The sequence below is a fragment of the Carcharodon carcharias genome, chromosome 5, assembly GCF_017639515.1.
Source record: "Carcharodon carcharias isolate sCarCar2 chromosome 5, sCarCar2.pri, whole genome shotgun sequence".
Classification (NCBI taxonomy): domain Eukaryota; kingdom Metazoa; phylum Chordata; class Chondrichthyes; order Lamniformes; family Lamnidae; genus Carcharodon; species Carcharodon carcharias.
Window position 1 is genome coordinate 4,877,201 of NC_054471.1, and position 18,999 is coordinate 4,896,199.

The 18,999-nt window shown below is 51.3% G+C and overlaps 1 protein-coding gene across 1 annotated transcript in view; it reads right to left on the reverse strand.

The window, feature by feature from the left end:
- Positions 1 to 18,999, reverse strand: part of LOC121278082 (kinesin light chain 1-like) — a 119,232-nt gene that overhangs the window by 4,322 nt on the left and 95,911 nt on the right. Inside the window, exons 10-12 of the mRNA XM_041188143.1 lie at positions 16,668 to 16,720; positions 16,290 to 16,357; positions 15,885 to 16,015 (exon numbers count right to left, since the gene is read on the reverse strand). Coding sequence (XP_041044077.1) covers positions 15,885 to 16,015; positions 16,290 to 16,357; positions 16,668 to 16,720 — 252 coding nt within the window. The remainder of the gene's footprint in view (positions 1 to 15,884; positions 16,016 to 16,289; positions 16,358 to 16,667; positions 16,721 to 18,999) is intronic.

Below are 18,999 nucleotides of genomic sequence, written 5' to 3' on the forward strand. Positions count from 1 at the left end.
ACTGGGGTACAGTACTGGTGGGGACAGGTCTGTCACTGTATAACACTGTGGTACAGTACCTTTGGGGACGGCTCTGTCACTTTATAACACTGGGGTACAGTACTGGTGGGGACAGCTCTGTCACTGTATAACACTGGGGTACAGTACTGGTGGGGACAGGTCTGTCAAAGTGTAACACTGGGGTACAGTACTTGTGGGGACAGGTCTGTCAAAGTGTAACACTGGGGTACAGTACTTGTGGGGACAGGTCTGTCACTGTATAACACTGGGGTACAGTACTGGTGGGGACAGGTCTTTCACTGTATAACACAGGGGTACAGTACTGGTGGGGACAGGTCTGTCACTGTATAACACTGGGGTACAGTACTGGTGGGGACAGAGCTGTCACTGTATAACAATGGAGTACAGTACTTGTGGGGACAGGTCTGTCACTATAACAGTGGGGTACAGTACTGGTGGGGACGGGTCTGTCACTGTATAACACTGGGGTACAGTACTGCTGGGGACGGGTCTGTTACTGTATAACACTGGGGTACAGTACTGGTGGGGACGGGTGTGTCACTGTGTAACACTGGTGTACAGCACTGGTGGGGACAGGTCTGTCACTGTATAACACTGGGGTACAGTACTGGTGGGGACAGGTCTGTCACTGTATAACACTGGGGTACAGTACTGGTGGGGACAGGTCTGTCACTGTATAACGCTGGGGTACAGTACCTTTGGGGACGGGTCTGTCACTTTATAACACTGGGGTACAGAACTGGTGGGGACAGCTCTGTCACTGTATAACACTGGGGTACAGTACCTTTGGGGACGGGTCTGTCACTTTATAACTCTGGGGTACAGAACTGGTGGGGACAGCTCTGTCACTGTATAACACTGGGGTACAGTACTTGTGGGGACAAGTCTGTCAAAGTGTAACACTGGGGTACAGTACTTGTGGGGACAGGTCTGTCACTGTATAACACTGGGGTACAGTACTGCTGGGGACGGGTTTGTCACTGTATAACACTGGGGTACAGTACTGGTGGGGACGGGTTTGTCACTGTATAACACTGGGGTACAGTACTGGTGGGGACGGGTCTGTCACTGTGTAACACTGGGGTACAGCACTGGTGGGGACAGGTCTGTCACTGTATAACACTGGGGTACAGTACTGGTGGGGTCATGTCTGTCACTGTATAACACTGGGGTACAGTACTGGTGGGGACAGGTCTGTCACTGTATAACACTGTGGTACAGTACCTTTGGGGACGGGTCTGTCACTTTATAACACTGGGGTACAGTACTGGTGGGGATAGCTCTGTTACTGTATAACACTGGGGTACAGTACTTGTGGGGACAGGTCTGTCAAAGTGTAACACTGGGGTACAGTACTTGTGGGGACAGGTCTGTCACTGAATAACACTGGGGTACAGTACTGGTGGGGACAGGTCTGTCACTGTATAACACTGGGGTACAGTACTGGTGGGGACAGGTCTGTCACTGTATAACACTGGGTTCAGTACTGGTGGGAACAGAGCTGTCACTGTATAACACTGGAGTACAGTACTTGTGGGGACAGGTCTGTCACGAAAACAGTGGGGTACAGTACTGGTGGGGACGGGTCTGTCACTGTATAACACTGGGGTACAGTACTGCTGGGGACGGGTCTGTCACTGTATAACACTGGGGTACAGTACTGGTGGGGACGGGTCTGTCACTGTATAACACTGGGGTACAGTACTCTGTATAACACTGGGGTACAGTACAGGTGGGAACTGGTCTGTCACTGTGTAACACTGGGGTACAGTACTTTGTATAACACTGGGGTACAGCACTGGTGGCGATGACTATGTCACTGTATAACACTGGGGTACAGTACTGGTGGGGACGGGTCTGTCAATGTATAACACTGGGGTACAGTACTGGTGGGGCAGTTCTGACACTGTATAACACTGGTGTACAGTACTGGTGGGGATGGCTCTGTCACTGTATAACACTGGGGAACAGTATTGGTGGGGACGGGTTGTCAATGTATATCACTGGGGTACAGTACTGGTGAGGACGGGTCTGTCACTGTATAACAATGGGGTACAGTACTCTGTATAACACTGGGGTACAGTACTGGTGGGGACAGGTCTGACACTGTATAACACTGAGGTAAAGTACTACATAACACTGGGGTACAGTACTGGTAGGGAGAGGTCTGTCACTGTATAACACTGGGGTACAGTACTGGTGGGGACAGGTCTGTCACTGTATAACACTGGGGTACAGTACTGGTGGGGACAGGTCTGTCACTGTATAACACTGGGGTACAGTACTGGTGGGGACGGGTCTGTCGCTGTATAACACTGGGGTACAGTACTGGTGGGGAGAGGTCTGTCACTGTATAACACTGGGGTACAGTACTGGTGGGAAGAGGTCTGACACTGTATAACACTGAGGTAAAGTACTCTATAACACTTGGGTACAGTACTGGTGGGGAGAGGTCTGTCACTGTATAACACTGGGGTACAGTACTGGTGGGGACGGGTCTGTCAGTCTATAACACTGGGGTACAGTACTGGTGGGGAGAGGTCTGTCACTGTATAACACTGGGGTACAGTACTGGTGGGGACAGGTCAGTCACTGTATAACACTGGGGTACAGTACTGGTGGGGACGGGTCTGTCGCTGTATAACACTGGGGTACAGTACTGATGGGGAGAGGTCTGTCACTGTATAACACTGGGGTACAGTACTGGTGGGGACGGGTCTGTCGCTGTATAACACTGGGGTACAGTACTGGTGGGGAGAGGTCTGTCACTGTATAACACTGGGGTACAGTACTGGTGGGGACGGGTCTGACACTGTATAACACTGGGGTACAGTACTGGTGGGGACAGAGCTGTCACTGTATAACACTGGAGTACAGTACTTGTGGGGACAGGTCTGTCACTATAACAGTGGGGTACAGTACTGGTGGGGACGGGTCTGTCACTGTATAACACTGGGGTACGGTACTGGTGGGGACGGGTCTGTCACTGTGTAACACTGGGGTACAGCACTGGTGGGGACAGGTCTGTCACTGTATAACACTGGGGTACAGTACTGGTGGGGACAGAGCTGTCACTGTATAACACTGGATTACAGTACTTGTGGGGACAGGTCTGTCACTATAACACTGGGGTACGGTACTGCTGGGGACGGGTTTGACACTGTATAACACTGGGGTACGGTACTGGTGGGGACGGGTCTGTCACTGTGTAACACTGGGGTACAGCACTGGTGGGGACAGGTCTGTCCCTGAATAACACTGGGGTACAGTACTGGGGGGGGACAGGTCTGTCACTGTATAACACTGGGGTACAGTACTGGGGGGGATAGGTCTGTCACGATATAACACTGGGGTACAATACTGGTGGGGACGGGTCTGTCACACTATAACACTGGGGTACAGTACTGGTGGGGACAGCTCTGTTACTGTATAACACTGGGGGACAGTACTTGTGGGGACAGGTCTGTCAAAGTGTAACACTGGGGTACAGTACTTGTGGGGACAGGTCTGTCACTGAATAACACTGGGGTACAGTACTGGTGGGGACAGGTCTGTCACTGTATAACACTGGGGTACAGTACTGGTGGGGACAGAGCTGTCACTGTATAACACTGGAGTACAGTACTTGTGGGGACAGGTCTGTCACTATAACAGTGGGGTACAGTACTGGTGGGGATGGGTCTGTCACTGTATAACACTGGGGTACAGTACTGCTGGGGACGGGTCTGTCACTGTATAACACTGGGGTACAGTACTGGTGGGGACGGGTCTGTCAATGTGTAACACTGGGGTACAGCACTGGTGGGGACAGGTCTGTCACTGTATAACACTGGGGTACAGTCCTCTGTATAACACTGGGGTACAGTACAGGTGGGGACTGGTCTGTCACTGTATAACACTGGGCTACAGTACTCTGTATAACACTGAGGTAAAGTACTACATAACACTGGGGTACAGTACTGGTAGGGAGAGGTCTGTCACTGTATAACACTGGGGTACAGTACTGGTGGGGACAGGTCTGTCACTGTATAACACTGGGGTACAGGACTGGTGGGGACAGGTCTGTCACTGTATAACACTGGGGTACAGTACTGGTGGGGACGGGTCTGTCACTGTATAACACTGGGGTACAGTACTGGTGGGGAGAGGTCTGTCACTGTATAACACTGGGGTACAGTACTGGTGGGAAGAGGTCTGACACTGTATAACACTGAGGTAAAGTACTCTCTAACACTGGGGTACAGTACTGGTGGGGAGAGGTCTGTCACTGTATAACACTGGGGTACAGTACTGTTGGGGACAGGTCTGTCACTGTATAACACTGGGGTACAGTACTGGTGGGGACGGGTCTGTCACTCTATAACACGGGTACAGTACTGGTGGGGAGAGGTCTGTCACTGTATAACACGGGTACAGTACTGGTGGGGACAGGTCTGTCACTGTATAACACTGGGGTACAGTACTGGTGGGGACAGCTCTGTCACTGTATAACACTGGGGTACAGTACTGGTGGGGACAGGTCTGTCAAAGTGTAACACTGGGGTACAGTACTTGTGGGGACAGGTCTGTCAAAGTGTAACACTGGGGTACAGTACTTGTGGGGACAGGTCTGTCACTGTATAACACTGGGGTACAGTACTGGTGGGGACAGGTCTTTCACTGTATAACACAGGGGTACAGTACTGGTGGGGACAGGTCTGTCACTGTATAACACTGGGGTACAGTACTGGTGGGGACAGAGCTGTCACTGTATAACAATGGAGTACAGTACTTGTGGGGACAGGTCTGTCACTATAACAGTGGGGTACAGTACTGGTGGGGACGGGTCTGTCACTGTATAACACTGGGGTACAGTACTGCTGGGGACGGGTCTGTTACTGTATAACACTGGGGTACAGTACTGGTGGGGACGGGTGTGTCACTGTGTAACACTGGTGTACAGCACTGGTGGGGACAGGTCTGTCACTGTATAACACTGGGGTACAGTACTGGTGGGGACAGGTCTGTCACTGTATAACACTGGGGTACAGTACTGGTGGGGACAGGTCTGTCACTGTATAACGCTGGGGTACAGTACCTTTGGGGACGGGTCTGTCACTTTATAACACTGGGGTACAGAACTGGTGGGGACAGCTCTGTCACTGTATAACACTGGGGTACAGTACCTTTGGGGACGGGTCTGTCACTTTATAACTCTGGGGTACAGAACTGGTGGGGACAGCTCTGTCACTGTATAACACTGGGGTACAGTACTTGTGGGGACAAGTCTGTCAAAGTGTAACACTGGGGTACAGTACTTGTGGGGACAGGTCTGTCACTGTATAACACTGGGGTACAGTACTGCTGGGGACGGGTTTGTCACTGTATAACACTGGGGTACAGTACTGGTGGGGACGGGTTTGTCACTGTATAACACTGGGGTACAGTACTGGTGGGGACGGGTCTGTCACTGTGTAACACTGGGGTACAGCACTGGTGGGGACAGGTCTGTCACTGTATAACACTGGGGTACAGTACTGGTGGGGTCATGTCTGTCACTGAATAACACTGGGGTACAGTACTGGTGGGGACAGGTCTGTCACTGTATAACACTGTGGTACAGTACCTTTGGGGACGGGTCTGTCACTTTATAACACTGGGGTACAGTACTGGTGGGGATAGCTCTGTTACTGTATAACACTGGGGTACAGTACTTGTGGGGACAGGTCTGTCACTGTATAACACTGGGTTCAGTACTGGTGGGAACAGAGCTGTCACTGTATAACACTGGAGTACAGTACTTGTGGGGACAGGTCTGTCACGAAAACAGTGGGGTACAGTACTGGTGGGGACGGGTCTGTCACTGTATAACACTGGGGTACAGTACTGCTGGGAACGGGTCTGTCACTGTATAACACTGGGGTACAGTACTGGTGGGGACGGGTCTGTCACTGTATAACACTGGGGTACAGTACTCTGTATAACACTGGGGTACAGTACAGGTGGGAACTGGTCTGTCACTGTGTAACACTGGGGTACAGTACTTTGTATAACACTGGGGTACAGTACTGGTGGGGCAGTTCTGACACTGTATAACACTGGTGTACAGTACTGGTGGGGATGGCTCTGTCACTGTATAACACTGGGGAACAGTATTGGTGGGGACGGGTTGTCAATGTATATCACTGGGGTACAGTACTGGTGAGGACGGGTCTGTCACTGTATAACAATGGGGTACAGTACTCTGTATAACACTGGGGTACAGTACTGGTGGGGACAGGTCTGACACTGTATAACACTGGGGTACAGTACTGGTGGGAAGAGGTCTGACACTGTATAACACTGAGGTAAAGTACTACATAACACTGGGGTACAGTACTGGTAGGGAGAGGTCTGTCACTGTATAACACTGGGGTACAGTACTGGTGGGGACAGGTCTGTCACTGTATAACACTGGGGTACAGTACTGGTGGGGACAGGTCTGTCACTGTATAACACTGGGGTACAGTACTGGTGGGGACGGGTCTGTCGCTGTATAACACTGGGGTACAGTACTGGTGGGGAGAGGTCTGTCACTGTATAACACTGGGGTACAGTACTGGTGGGAAGAGGTCTGACACTGTATAACACTGAGGTAAAGTACTCTATAACACTTGGGTACAGTACTGGTGGGGAGAGGTCTGTCACTGTATAACACTGGGGTACAGTACTGGTGGGGACGGGTCTGTCAGTCTATAACACTGGGGTACAGTACTGGTGGGGAGAGGTCTGTCACTGTATAACACTGGGGTACAGTACTGGTGGGGACAGGTCAGTCACTGTATAACACTGGGGTACAGTACTGGTGGGGACGGGTCTGTCGCTGTATAACACTGGGGTACAGTACTGGTGGGGAGAGGTCTGTCACTGTATAACACTGGGGTACAGTATTGGTGGGGACGGGTCTGTCGCTGTATAACACTGGGGTACAGTACTGGTGGGGAGAGGTCTGTCACTGTATAACACTGGGGTACAGTACTGGTGGGGACAGGTCTGTCAAAGTGTAACACTGGGGTACAGTACTTGTGGGGACAGGTCTGTCAAAGTGTAACACTGGGGTACAGTACTTGTGGGGACAGGTCTGTCACTGTATAAAACTGGGGTACAGTACTGGTGGGGACAGGTCTTTCACTGTATAACACAGGGGTACAGTACTGGTGGGGACAGGTCTGTCACTGTATAACACTGGGGTACAGTACTGGTGGGGACAGAGCTGTCACTGTATAACAATGGAGTACAGTACTTGTGGGGACAGGTCTGTCACTATAACAGTGGGGTACAGTACTGGTGGGGACGGGTCTGTCACTGTATAACACTGGGGTACAGTACTGCTGGGGACGGGTCTGTTACTGTATAACACTGGGGTACAGTACTGGTGGGGACGGGTGTGTCACTGTGTAACACTGGTGTACAGCACTGGTGGGGACAGGTCTGTCACTGTATAACACTGGGGTACAGTACTGGTGGGGACAGGTCTGTCACTGTATAACACTGGGGTACAGTACTGGTGGGGACAGGTCTGTCACTGTATAACGCTGGGGTACAGTACCTTTGGGGACGGGTCTGTCACTTTATAACACTGGGGTACAGAACTGGTGGGGACAGCTCTGTCACTGTATAACACTGGGGTACAGTACCTTTGGGGACGGGTCTGTCACTTTATAACTCTGGGGTACAGAACTGGTGGGGACAGCTCTGTCACTGTATAACACTGGGGTACAGTACTTGTGGGGACAAGTCTGTCAAAGTGTAACACTGGGGTACAGTACTTGTGGGGACAGGTCTGTCACTGTATAACACTGGGGTACAGTACTGCTGGGGACGGGTTTGTCACTGTATAACACTGGGGTACAGTACTGGTGGGGACGGGTTTGTCACTGTATAACACTGGGGTACAGTACTGGTGGGGACGGGTCTGTCACTGTGTACACTGGGGTACAGCACTGGTGGGGACAGGTCTGTCACTGTATAACACTGGGGTACAGTACTGGTGGGGTCATGTCTGTCACTGTATAACACTGGGGTACAGTACTGGTGGGGACAGGTCTGTCACTGTATAACACTGTGGTACAGTACCTTTGGGGACGGGTCTGTCACTTTATAACACTGGGGTACAGTACTGGTGGGGATAGCTCTGTTACTGTATAACACTGGGGTACAGTACTTGTGGGGACAGGTCTGTCACTGTATAACACTGGGTTCAGTACTGGTGGGAACAGAGCTGTCACTGTATAACACTGGAGTACAGTACTTGTGGGGACAGGTCTGTCACGAAAACAGTGGGGTACAGTACTGGTGGGGACGGGTCTGTCACTGTATAACACTGGGGTACAGTACTGCTGGGGACGGGTCTGTCACTGTATAACACTGGGGTACAGTACTGGTGGGGACGGGTCTGTCACTGTATAACACTGGGGTACAGTACTCTGTATAACACTGGGGTACAGTACAGGTGGGAACTGGTCTGTCACTGTGTAACACTGGGGTACAGTACTTTGTATAACACTGGGGTACAGTACTGGTGGGGCAGTTCTGACACTGTATAACACTGGTGTACAGTACTGGTGGGGATGGCTCTGTCACTGTATAACACTGGGGAACAGTATTGGTGGGGACGGGTTGTCAATGTATATCACTGGGGTACAGTACTGGTGAGGACGGGTCTGTCACTGTATAACAATGGGGTACAGTACTCTGTATAACACTGGGGTACAGTACTGGTGGGGACAGGTCTGACACTGTATAACACTGGGGTACAGTACTGGTGGGAAGAGGTCTGACACTGTATAACACTGAGGTAAAGTACTACATAACACTGGGGTACAGTACTGGTAGGGAGAGGTCTGTCACTGTATAACACTGGGGTACAGTACTGGTGGGGACAGGTCTGTCACTGTATAACACTGGGGTACAGTACTGGTGGGGACAGGTCTGTCACTGTATAACACTGGGGTACAGTACTGGTGGGGACGGGTCTGTCGCTGTATAACACTGGGGTACAGTACTGGTGGGGAGAGGTCTGTCACTGTATAACACTGGGGTACAGTACTGGTGGGAAGAGGTCTGACACTGTATAACACTGAGGTAAAGTACTCTATAACACTTGGGTACAGTACTGGTGGGGAGAGGTCTGTCACTGTATAACACTGGGGTACAGTACTGGTGGGGACGGGTCTGTCAGTCTATAACACTGGGGTACAGTACTGGTGGGGAGAGGTCTGTCACTGTATAACACTGGGGTACAGTACTGGTGGGGACAGGTCAGTCACTGTATAACACTGGGGTACAGTACTGGTGGGGACGGGTCTGTCGCTGTATAACACTGGGGTACAGTACTGGTGGGGAGAGGTCTGTCACTGTATAACACTGGGGTACAGTATTGGTGGGGACGGGTCTGTCGCTGTATAACACTGGGGTACAGTACTGGTGGGGAGAGGTCTGTCACTGTATAACACTGGGGTACAGTACTGGTGGGGACGGGTCTGACACTGTATAACACTGGGGTACAGTACTGGTGGGGACAGAGCTGTCACTGTATAACACTGGAGTACAGTACTTGTGGGGACAGGTCTGTCACTATAACAGTGGGGTACAGTACTGGTGGGGACGGGTCTGTCACTGTATAACACTGGGGTACGGTACTGGTGGGGACGGGTCTGTCACTGTGTAACACTGGGGTACAGCACTGGTGGGGACAGGTCTGTCACTGTATAACACTGGGGTACAGTACTGGTGGGGACAGAGCTGTCACTGTATAACACTGGATTACAGTACTTGTGGGGATAGGTCTGTCACTATAACACTGGGGTACGGTACTGCTGGGGACGGGTTTGACACTGTATAACACTGGGGTACGGTACTGGTGGGGACGGGTCTGTCACTGTGTAACACTGGGGTACAGCACTGGTGGGGACAGGTCTGTCACTGTATAACACTGGGGTACAGTACTGGGGGGGACATGTCTGTCACTGTATAACACTGGGGTACAGTACTGGTGGGGACAGGTCTGTCACTGTATAACACTGTGGTACAGTACCTTTGGGGACGGGTCTGTCACTTTATAACACTGGGGTACAGTACTGGTGGGGACAGCTCTGTTACTGTATAACACTGGGGGACAGTACTTGTGGGGACAGGTCTGTCAAAGTGTAACACTGGGGTACAGTACTTGTGGGGACAGGTCTGTCACTGAATAACACTGGGGTACAGTACTGGTGGGGACAGGTCTGTCACTGTATAACACTGGGGTACAGTACTGGTGGGGACAGAGCTGTCACTGTATAACACTGGAGTACAGTACTTGTGGGGACAGGTCTGTCACTATAACAGTGGGGTACAGTACTGGTGGGGATGGGTCTGTCACTGTATAACACTGGGGTACAGTACTGCTGGGGACGGGTCGGTCACTGTATAACACTGGGGTACAGTACTGGTGGGGACGGGTCTGTCACTGTGTAACACTGGGGTACAGCACTGGTGGGGACAGGTCTGTCACTGTATAACACTGGGGTACAGTCCTCTGTATAACACTGGGGTACAGTACAGGTGGGGACTGGTCTGTCACTGTATAACACTGGGGTACAGTACTCTGTATAACACTGAGGTAAAGTACTACATAACACTGGGGTACAGTACTGGTAGGGAGAGGTCTGTCACTGTATAACACTGGGGTACAGTACTGGTGGGGACAGGTCTGTCACTGTATAACACTGGGGTACAGTACTGGTGGGGACAGGTCTGTCACTGTATAACACTGGGGTACAGTACTGGTGGGGACGGGTCTGTCACTGTATAACACTGGGGTACAGTACTGGTGGGGAGAGGTCTGTCACTGTATAACACTGGGGTACAGTACTGGTGGGAAGAGGTCTGACACTGTATAACACTGAGGTAAAGTACTCTATAACACTGGGGTACAGTACTGGTGGGGAGAGGTCTGTCACTGTATAACACTGGGGTACAGTACTGTTGGGGACAGGTCTGTCACTGTATAACACTGGGGTACAGTACTGGTGGGGACGGGTCTGTCACTCTATAACACGGGTACAGTACTGGTGGGGAGAGGTCTGTCACTGTATAACACGGGTACAGTACTGGTGGGGACAGGTCTGTCACTGTATAACACTGGGGTACAGTACTGGTGGGGACAGGTCTGTCACTCTATAACACTGGGGTACAGTACTGGTGGGGACGGGTCTGACACTGTATAACACTGGGGTACTGTACTGGTGGGAAGAGGTCTGACACTGTATAACACTGGGGTGCAGTACTGGTGGGGACAGAGCTGTCACTGTATAACACTGGAGTACAGTACTTGTGGGGACAGGTCTGTCACTATAACAGTGGGGTACAGTACTGGTGGGGACGGGTCTGTCACTGTATAACACTGGGGTACGGTACTGGTGGGGATGGGTCTGTCACTGTGTAACACTGGGGTACAGCACTGGTGGGGACAGGTCTGTCACTGTATAACACTGGGGTACAGTACTGGTGGGGACAGAGCTGTCACTGTATAACACTGGATTACAGTACTTGTGGGGACAGGTCTGTCACTATAACACTGGGGTACAGTACTGCTGGGGACGGGTTTGTCACTGTATAACACTGGGGTACGGTACTGGTGGGGACGGGTCTGTCACTGTGTAACACTGGGGTACAGCACTGGTGGGGACAGGTCTGTCACTGTATAACACTGGGGTACAGTACTGGGGGGGACATGTCTGTCACTGTATAACACTGGGGTACAGTACTGGTGGGGACACGTCTGTCACTGTATAACACTGTGGTACAGTACCTTTGGGGACAGGTCTGTCACTTTATAACACTGGGGTACAGTACTGGTGGGGACAGCTCTGTTACTGTATAACACTGGGGTACAGTACTTGTGGGGACAGGTCTGTCACTGAATAACACTGGGGTACAGTACTGGTGGGGACAGGTCTGTCACTATAACAGTGGGGTACAGTACTGGTGGGGATGGGTCTGTCACTGTATAACACTGGGGTACAGTACTGCTGGGGACGGGTCTGTCACTGTATAACACTGGGGTACAGTACTGGTGGGGACGGGTCTGTCACTGTGTAACACTGGGGTACAGCACTGGTGGGGACAGGTCTGTCACTGTATAACACTGGGGTACAGTACTCTGTATAACACTGGGGTACAGTACAGGTGGGGACTGGTCTGTCACTGTATAACACTGGGGTACAGTACTCTGTATAACACTGGGGTACAGTACTGGTGGCGATGACTATGTCACTGTATAACACTGGGGTACAGTACTGGTGGGGACGGGTCTGTCAATGTATAACACTGGGGTACAGTACTGGTGGGGCAGTTCTGACACTGTATAACACTGGTGTACAGTACTGGTGGGGATGGCTCTGTCACTGTATAACACTGGGGAACAGTATTGGTGGGGACGGGTTCTCAATGTATATCACTGGGGTACAGTACTGGTGGGGACGGGTCTGTCACTGTATAACAATGGGGTACAGTACTCTGTATAACACTGGGGTACAGTACTGGTGGGGACGGGTCTGACACTGTATAACACTGGGGTACAGTACTGGTGGGAAGAGGTCTGACACTGTATAACACTGAGGTAAAGTACTACATAACACGGGCACAGTACTGGTAGGGAGAGGTCTGTCACTGTATAACACTGGGGTACAGTACTGGTGGGGACAGGTCTGTCACTGTATAACACTGGGGTACAGTACTGGTGGGGACAGAGCTGTCACTGTATAACACTGGAGTACAGTACTTGTGGGGACAGGTCTGTCACTATAACAGTGGGGTACAGTACTGGTGGGAAGAGGTCTGACACTGTATAACACTGAGGTAAAGTACTACATAACACGGGCACAGTACTGGTAGGGAGAGGTCTGTCACTGTATAACACAGGGGTACAGTACTGGTGGGGATGGGTCTGTCACTGTATAACACTGGGGTACAGTACTGCTGGGGACGGGTCTGTCACTGTATAACACTGGGGTACAGTACTGGTGGGGACGGGTCTGTCACTGTGTAACACTGGGGTACAGCACTGGTGGGGACAGGTCTGTCACTGTATAACACTGGGGTACAGTCCTCTGTATAACACTGGGGTACAGTACAGGTGGGGACTGGTCTGTCACTGTATAACACTGGGGTACAGTACTCTGTATAACACTGAGGTACAGTACTGGTAGGGATAGCTCTGTCACTGTATAACACTGGGGTACAGTACTGGTGGGAACGGGTCTGTCACTGTATAACACTGAGGTAAAGTACTCTATAACACTGGGGTACAGTACTGGTGGGGAGAGGTCTGTCACTGTATAACACTGGGGTACAGTACTGTTGGGGACAGGTCTGTCACTGTATAACACTGGGGTACAGTACTGGTGGGGACGGGTCTGTCACTCTATAACACGGGTACAGTACTGGTGGGGAGAGGTCTGTCACTGTATAACACGGGTACAGTACTGGTGGGGACAGGTCTGTCACTGTATAACACTGGGGTACAGTACTGGTGGGGACAGGTCTGTCACTCTATAACACTGGGTACAGTACTGGTGGGGACGGGTCTGACACTGTATAACACTGGGGTACTGTACTGGTGGGAAGAGGTCTGACACTGTATAACACTGGGGTGCAGTACTGGTGGGGGACAGAGCTGTCACTGTATAACACTGGAGTACAGTACTTGTGGGGACAGGTCTGTCACTATAACAGTGGGGTACAGTACTGGTGGGGACGGGTCTGTCACTGTATAACACTGGGGTACGGTACTGGTGGGGATGGGTCTGTCACTGTGTAACACTGGGGTACAGCACTGGTGGGGACAGGTCTGTCACTGTATAACACTGGGGTACAGTACTGGTGGGGACAGAGCTGTCACTGTATAACACTGGATTACAGTACTTGTGGGGACAGGTCTGTCACTATAACACTGGGGTACAGTACTGCTGGGGACGGGTTTGTCACTGTATAACACTGGGGTACGGTACTGGTGGGGACGGGTCTGTCACTGTGTAACACTGGGGTACAGCACTGGTGGGGACAGGTCTGTCACTGTATAACACTGGGGTACAGTACTGGGGGGGACATGTCTGTCACTGTATAACACTGGGGTACAGTACTGGTGGGGACACGTCTGTCACTGTATAACACTGTGGTACAGTACCTTTGGGGACAGGTCTGTCACTTTATAACACTGGGGTACAGTACTGGTGGGGACAGCTCTGTTACTGTATAACACTGGGGTACAGTACTTGTGGGGACAGGTCTGTCACTGAATAACACTGGGGTACAGTACTGGTGGGGACAGGTCTGTCACTATAACAGTGGGGTACAGTACTGGTGGGGATGGGTCTGTCACTGTATAACACTGGGGTACAGTACTGCTGGGGACGGGTCTGTCACTGTATAACACTGGGGTACAGTACTGGTGGGGACGGGTCTGTCACTGTGTAACACTGGGGTACAGCACTGGTGGGGACAGGTCTGTCACTGTATAACACTGGGGTACAGTACTCTGTATAACACTGGGGTACAGTACAGGTGGGGACTGGTCTGTCACTGTATAACACTGGGGTACAGTACTCTGTATAACACTGGGGTACAGTACTGGTGGCGATGACTATGTCACTGTATAACACTGGGGTACAGTACTGGTGGGGACGGGTCTGTCAATGTATAACACTGGGGTACAGTACTGGTGGGGCAGTTCTGACACTGTATAACACTGGTGTACAGTACTGGTGGGGATGGCTCTGTCACTGTATAACACTGGGGAACAGTATTGGTGGGGACGGGTTCTCAATGTATATCACTGGGGTACAGTACTGGTGGGGACGGGTCTGTCACTGTATAACAATGGGGTACAGTACTCTGTATAACACTGGGGTACAGTACTGGTGGGGACGGGTCTGACACTGTATAACACTGGGGTACAGTACTGGTGGGAAGAGGTCTGACACTGTATAACACTGAGGTAAAGTACTACATAACACGGGCACAGTACTGGTAGGGAGAGGTCTGTCACTGTATAACACTGGGGTACAGTACTGGTGGGGACAGGTCTGTCACTGTATAACACTGGGGTACAGAACTGGTGGGGACAGGTCTGTCACTGTATAACACTGGGGTACAGTACTGGTGGGGAGAGGTCTGTCACTGTATAACACTGGGGTACAGTACTGGTGGGGAGAGGTCTGTCACTGTATAACACTGGGGTACAGTACTGTTGGGGACAGGTCTGTCACTGTATAACACTGGGGTACAGTACTGGTGGGGGCTGGTCTGTCACTGTATAACACTGGGTTACAGTACTGGTAGGGACAGGTCTGTCACTGTATAACACTGGGGTACAGAACTGGTGGGGACAGGTCTGTCACTGTATAACACTGGGGTACAGTACTGGTGGGGACAGGTCTGTCACTGTATAACACTGGAGTACAGTACTGGTGGGGACAGGTCTGTCACTGTATAACACTGGGGTACAGTACTGGTGGGGACGGGTCTGTCAGTGTATAACACTGGGGTACAGTACTGGTGGGGACAGGTATGTTACTGTATAACACTGGGGTACAGTACTGCTGGGGACGGGTGTGTCACTGTATAACACTGGGGAACAGTATTGGTGGGGACGGGTCTGTCACTGTATAACACTGGGGGACAGTACTGGTGGGGACAGGTCTGTCACTGCATAATACTGGGGTACAGTACTGGTGGGGGCAGGTCTGTCTCTGTATAACACTGTGTACAGTACTGGTGGGGACGGGTCTGTCACTGTATAACACTGGGGTACAGTACTGGTGGGGACAGGTCTGTCACTGTATAACACTGGGGTACAGTACTGGTGGGGACAGGTTGAGTTACCCGTTTCCGCGATCGGGTGGCACATTCTTCCAGAGTTTCTGCAGCCTCCAGTTTGCCTTGGCGTCTGTACAGTGCTCCGAGATTCCTCAGCGTGGTGTTCACTGTGGGACTGGAAGGGAGAAGCAGATTTGAGTCAGTCACCAGGCTTCTGCCTGAATTGGGCTCCGCTGGGTGAAGGGACCATGGTTGTGACCCTTCTCTTCAGTTTGGCGTCAGTGTTCCCCTCCCACTCCCTCCCCATGTTGGTTGGTGAGCGGCCATGACCCTGGCTTGATGTGTGTGCCTCAGTGTTATAGGACTGAGTTCAACACCACCTCCCTTCCTCTCTGGACTTCTCAACCCATGCCTCCGAAAGCTGGGTACGCTAATTGGCCACTCCTTACCTGTTGACTTTGCAAGCCTTGTACCAACCACCGTACTCCGCGTAAGGAGCACTATCCTTGTGTTTCCCCTGAAACAGAACCAGAAAACCTCCAGTTACAAACATGCTGAGCTTGTCCGTTCTTCCTGCTGTCATGATCCTATTTCTCACCTACCATCGGAGTCCCTGAACAAAGGTCCAGCATCAGTTTCCACATGTCCGCTGAGCAGCACCAGCTCTCTTGACACCTCCAGTGTCTCACAATTATCAGACCAACTATCTGCGATCCAGGAATGAATCAGCAGAAAGGGGAGGAAAGGGCTGGGGGTGTGGGGGGAAGGGGTTCTGGGCTGCCAGTGGGGTGGAGGGTGTGGGGGGCAGTGAGAGACTGCTCGCTCACCTTGCTGAGCTCCTCCCGTTCTTCTGCGTGCATCCAGATGGGTTTATTCTCCCCTAGAAACAAGAGGAACATTCCAATCAGCAACATTTGCAGAAACCAGCCAGAGGAAACGATGCACAAAACTATCCCCTTCTCCGCCCTCAACAACACCAAAACCTCCTCCCCACCCCCGAGCCTCCCAACCCTGCCCTCTGTCACTCCATTCCACAACCCACCCCCAACAACCTCCCTTCCCCTCCTTCCCTAACTAAATCACCCTCTCTCATCGCTCCCCCGACTCCCTCCCCCCTTCACCCCCACTCCTGCCCCGTCCTTCTCCCACTCTCTCTCTCACCACCCTCTTCTCCCCCCACTCCCTCCCAGAATTACAGAAATGTTATGGAGCAAGAGGCCATTCAGCCCACGTGGTCTGTATCAGCTCTCCGAGCGAGGGCCATCGCCTCTCCGAATGAGGGTTATGACTCAGTACCACTCTCCTGCCCTTTCCCTGTACCTCTGCACATTGTTTCTATATAAATAATCATCTAATACCCTCCTGAATGCCTCGATTGAACCTGCCTCCAACACACTTCCAGGCCGTGCATTCCAGACCCGAACCAGTCACTGTGAAAACTTTATTCTCACATCACATTTGCTTCTTTCGCAAATCACTTTAAATCTGTGCCCTCTCGTTCTTGATCCTTTTATGAGTGGGAACAGCTTCTCTCTGTCTACTCTGTCCAGCCCCCTCATGGTTTTGAACATCTCTATCAAATCCCCTCTCAGCCTTCTCCTCCCCAAGGAGAACAGTCCCAACCTCTCCAATCTATCCTCATAGCTGAAGTTTCTCACCCCTGGAACCATTCTTGTAAACCTCTTCTGTACTCTCTCCAATGTGTTCACATCCTTCCTATAGTATGGTGCCCAGAACTGTACACAATACTCCAGCTGAGGTCTAATATAAACTCAGCATAACCTCCCTGCTCTTGTACTCTATGTCCCTATTAATAAAGCCCAGGGATGATGAGATGCTTTATTAACTGCTCTCCCCACCTGTCTTGCCACCTACAATGATCTATACACACACATCCATTAGCGTTGTACCCCTTATTTTATATTGTCTCTCCATGTTCTTCCTACCAAAATGAATCACCCCACTCTTCTCCGCATTGAACTTCATCTGTCACCTATCTCCCCACTCCACCAACTTGTCTATGTACCTCCTCCTTCTCCCTTGCCCCACTCCCTCCCCTCCCTTTCTTTCCTCCCACTCCCTCATCAACATTTCGCCTCCCTCCTTCTCCCGTGCCCCACTCCATCCCCTCTCTTTCTCCCAGTCCTCCTCCTACCAACTCCCCCTCCTCCCCCCATGCATCTCACTGCCTCCTCCTCCCTCCCACTCACTCCACCATACCTTACTCCCTCCTCCTTTTTGTCCCACTGGCTCCTCCAACTTCCCTCCAATTCGAACACACACACTTCTTCCTACTCCCTTCCCCTAACTTAAGCTTCCTCACTCCACCGTCTCCTCCTCCCTTGCCCCTGTCCTGTCACTCTCACTCCCCACAACACTATCCCCTCACTATTCAGCTCATGCAATGCTGAGACCTCATGATGAAGTGTGTAAACTATGAAACAGATGGGGGGCCATGGGATCGTTAGTGATTCAGAATGATAGGTTCAATGGGAGAGTTAGTGATCTAGAGGGATTGGTTTCAATGGGAGAGTTAGTGATCTAGATGGATGGGTTTCAATGGGAGAGTTAGTGATCTAGAGGGATGGGTTTCAATGGGAGAGTTAGTGATCTAGAGGCTTGGGTTTCAATGGGAGAGTTAGTGATCTAGAGGGATGGGTTTCAATGGGAGAGTTAGTGATCTAGCGGGATGGGTTTCGATGTGTGAGTTAGTGATCTAGAGGGATGGGTTTCAATGGGAGAGTTAGTGATCTAGAGGGATGGGTTTCAATGGGAGAGTTAGTGATCTAGAGGGATGGGTTTCAGTGGGAGTTAGTGATCTAGAGGGATGGGTTTCAATGGGACCTAGTGATCTAAAGGGATGGGTTTCAATGGGAAAGTTACTGATCTAGAGGGAAGGGTTTCAATGGGAGAGTTAGTGATCTAGAGGGACGGGTTTCAATGGGAGAGTTAGTGATCTAGAGGGATGGGTTTCAATGGGAATTAGTGATCTAGAGGGATGGGTTTCAATGGGAGAGTTAGTGATCTAGAGGGATGGGTTTCAATGGGAGAGTTAGTGATCTCGAGGGATGGCTTTCAATGGGAGAGTTAGTGATCGAGAGGGATGGGTTTCAATGGGACAATTAGTGATCTAGATGGATGGGTTTCAATGGGAGAGTT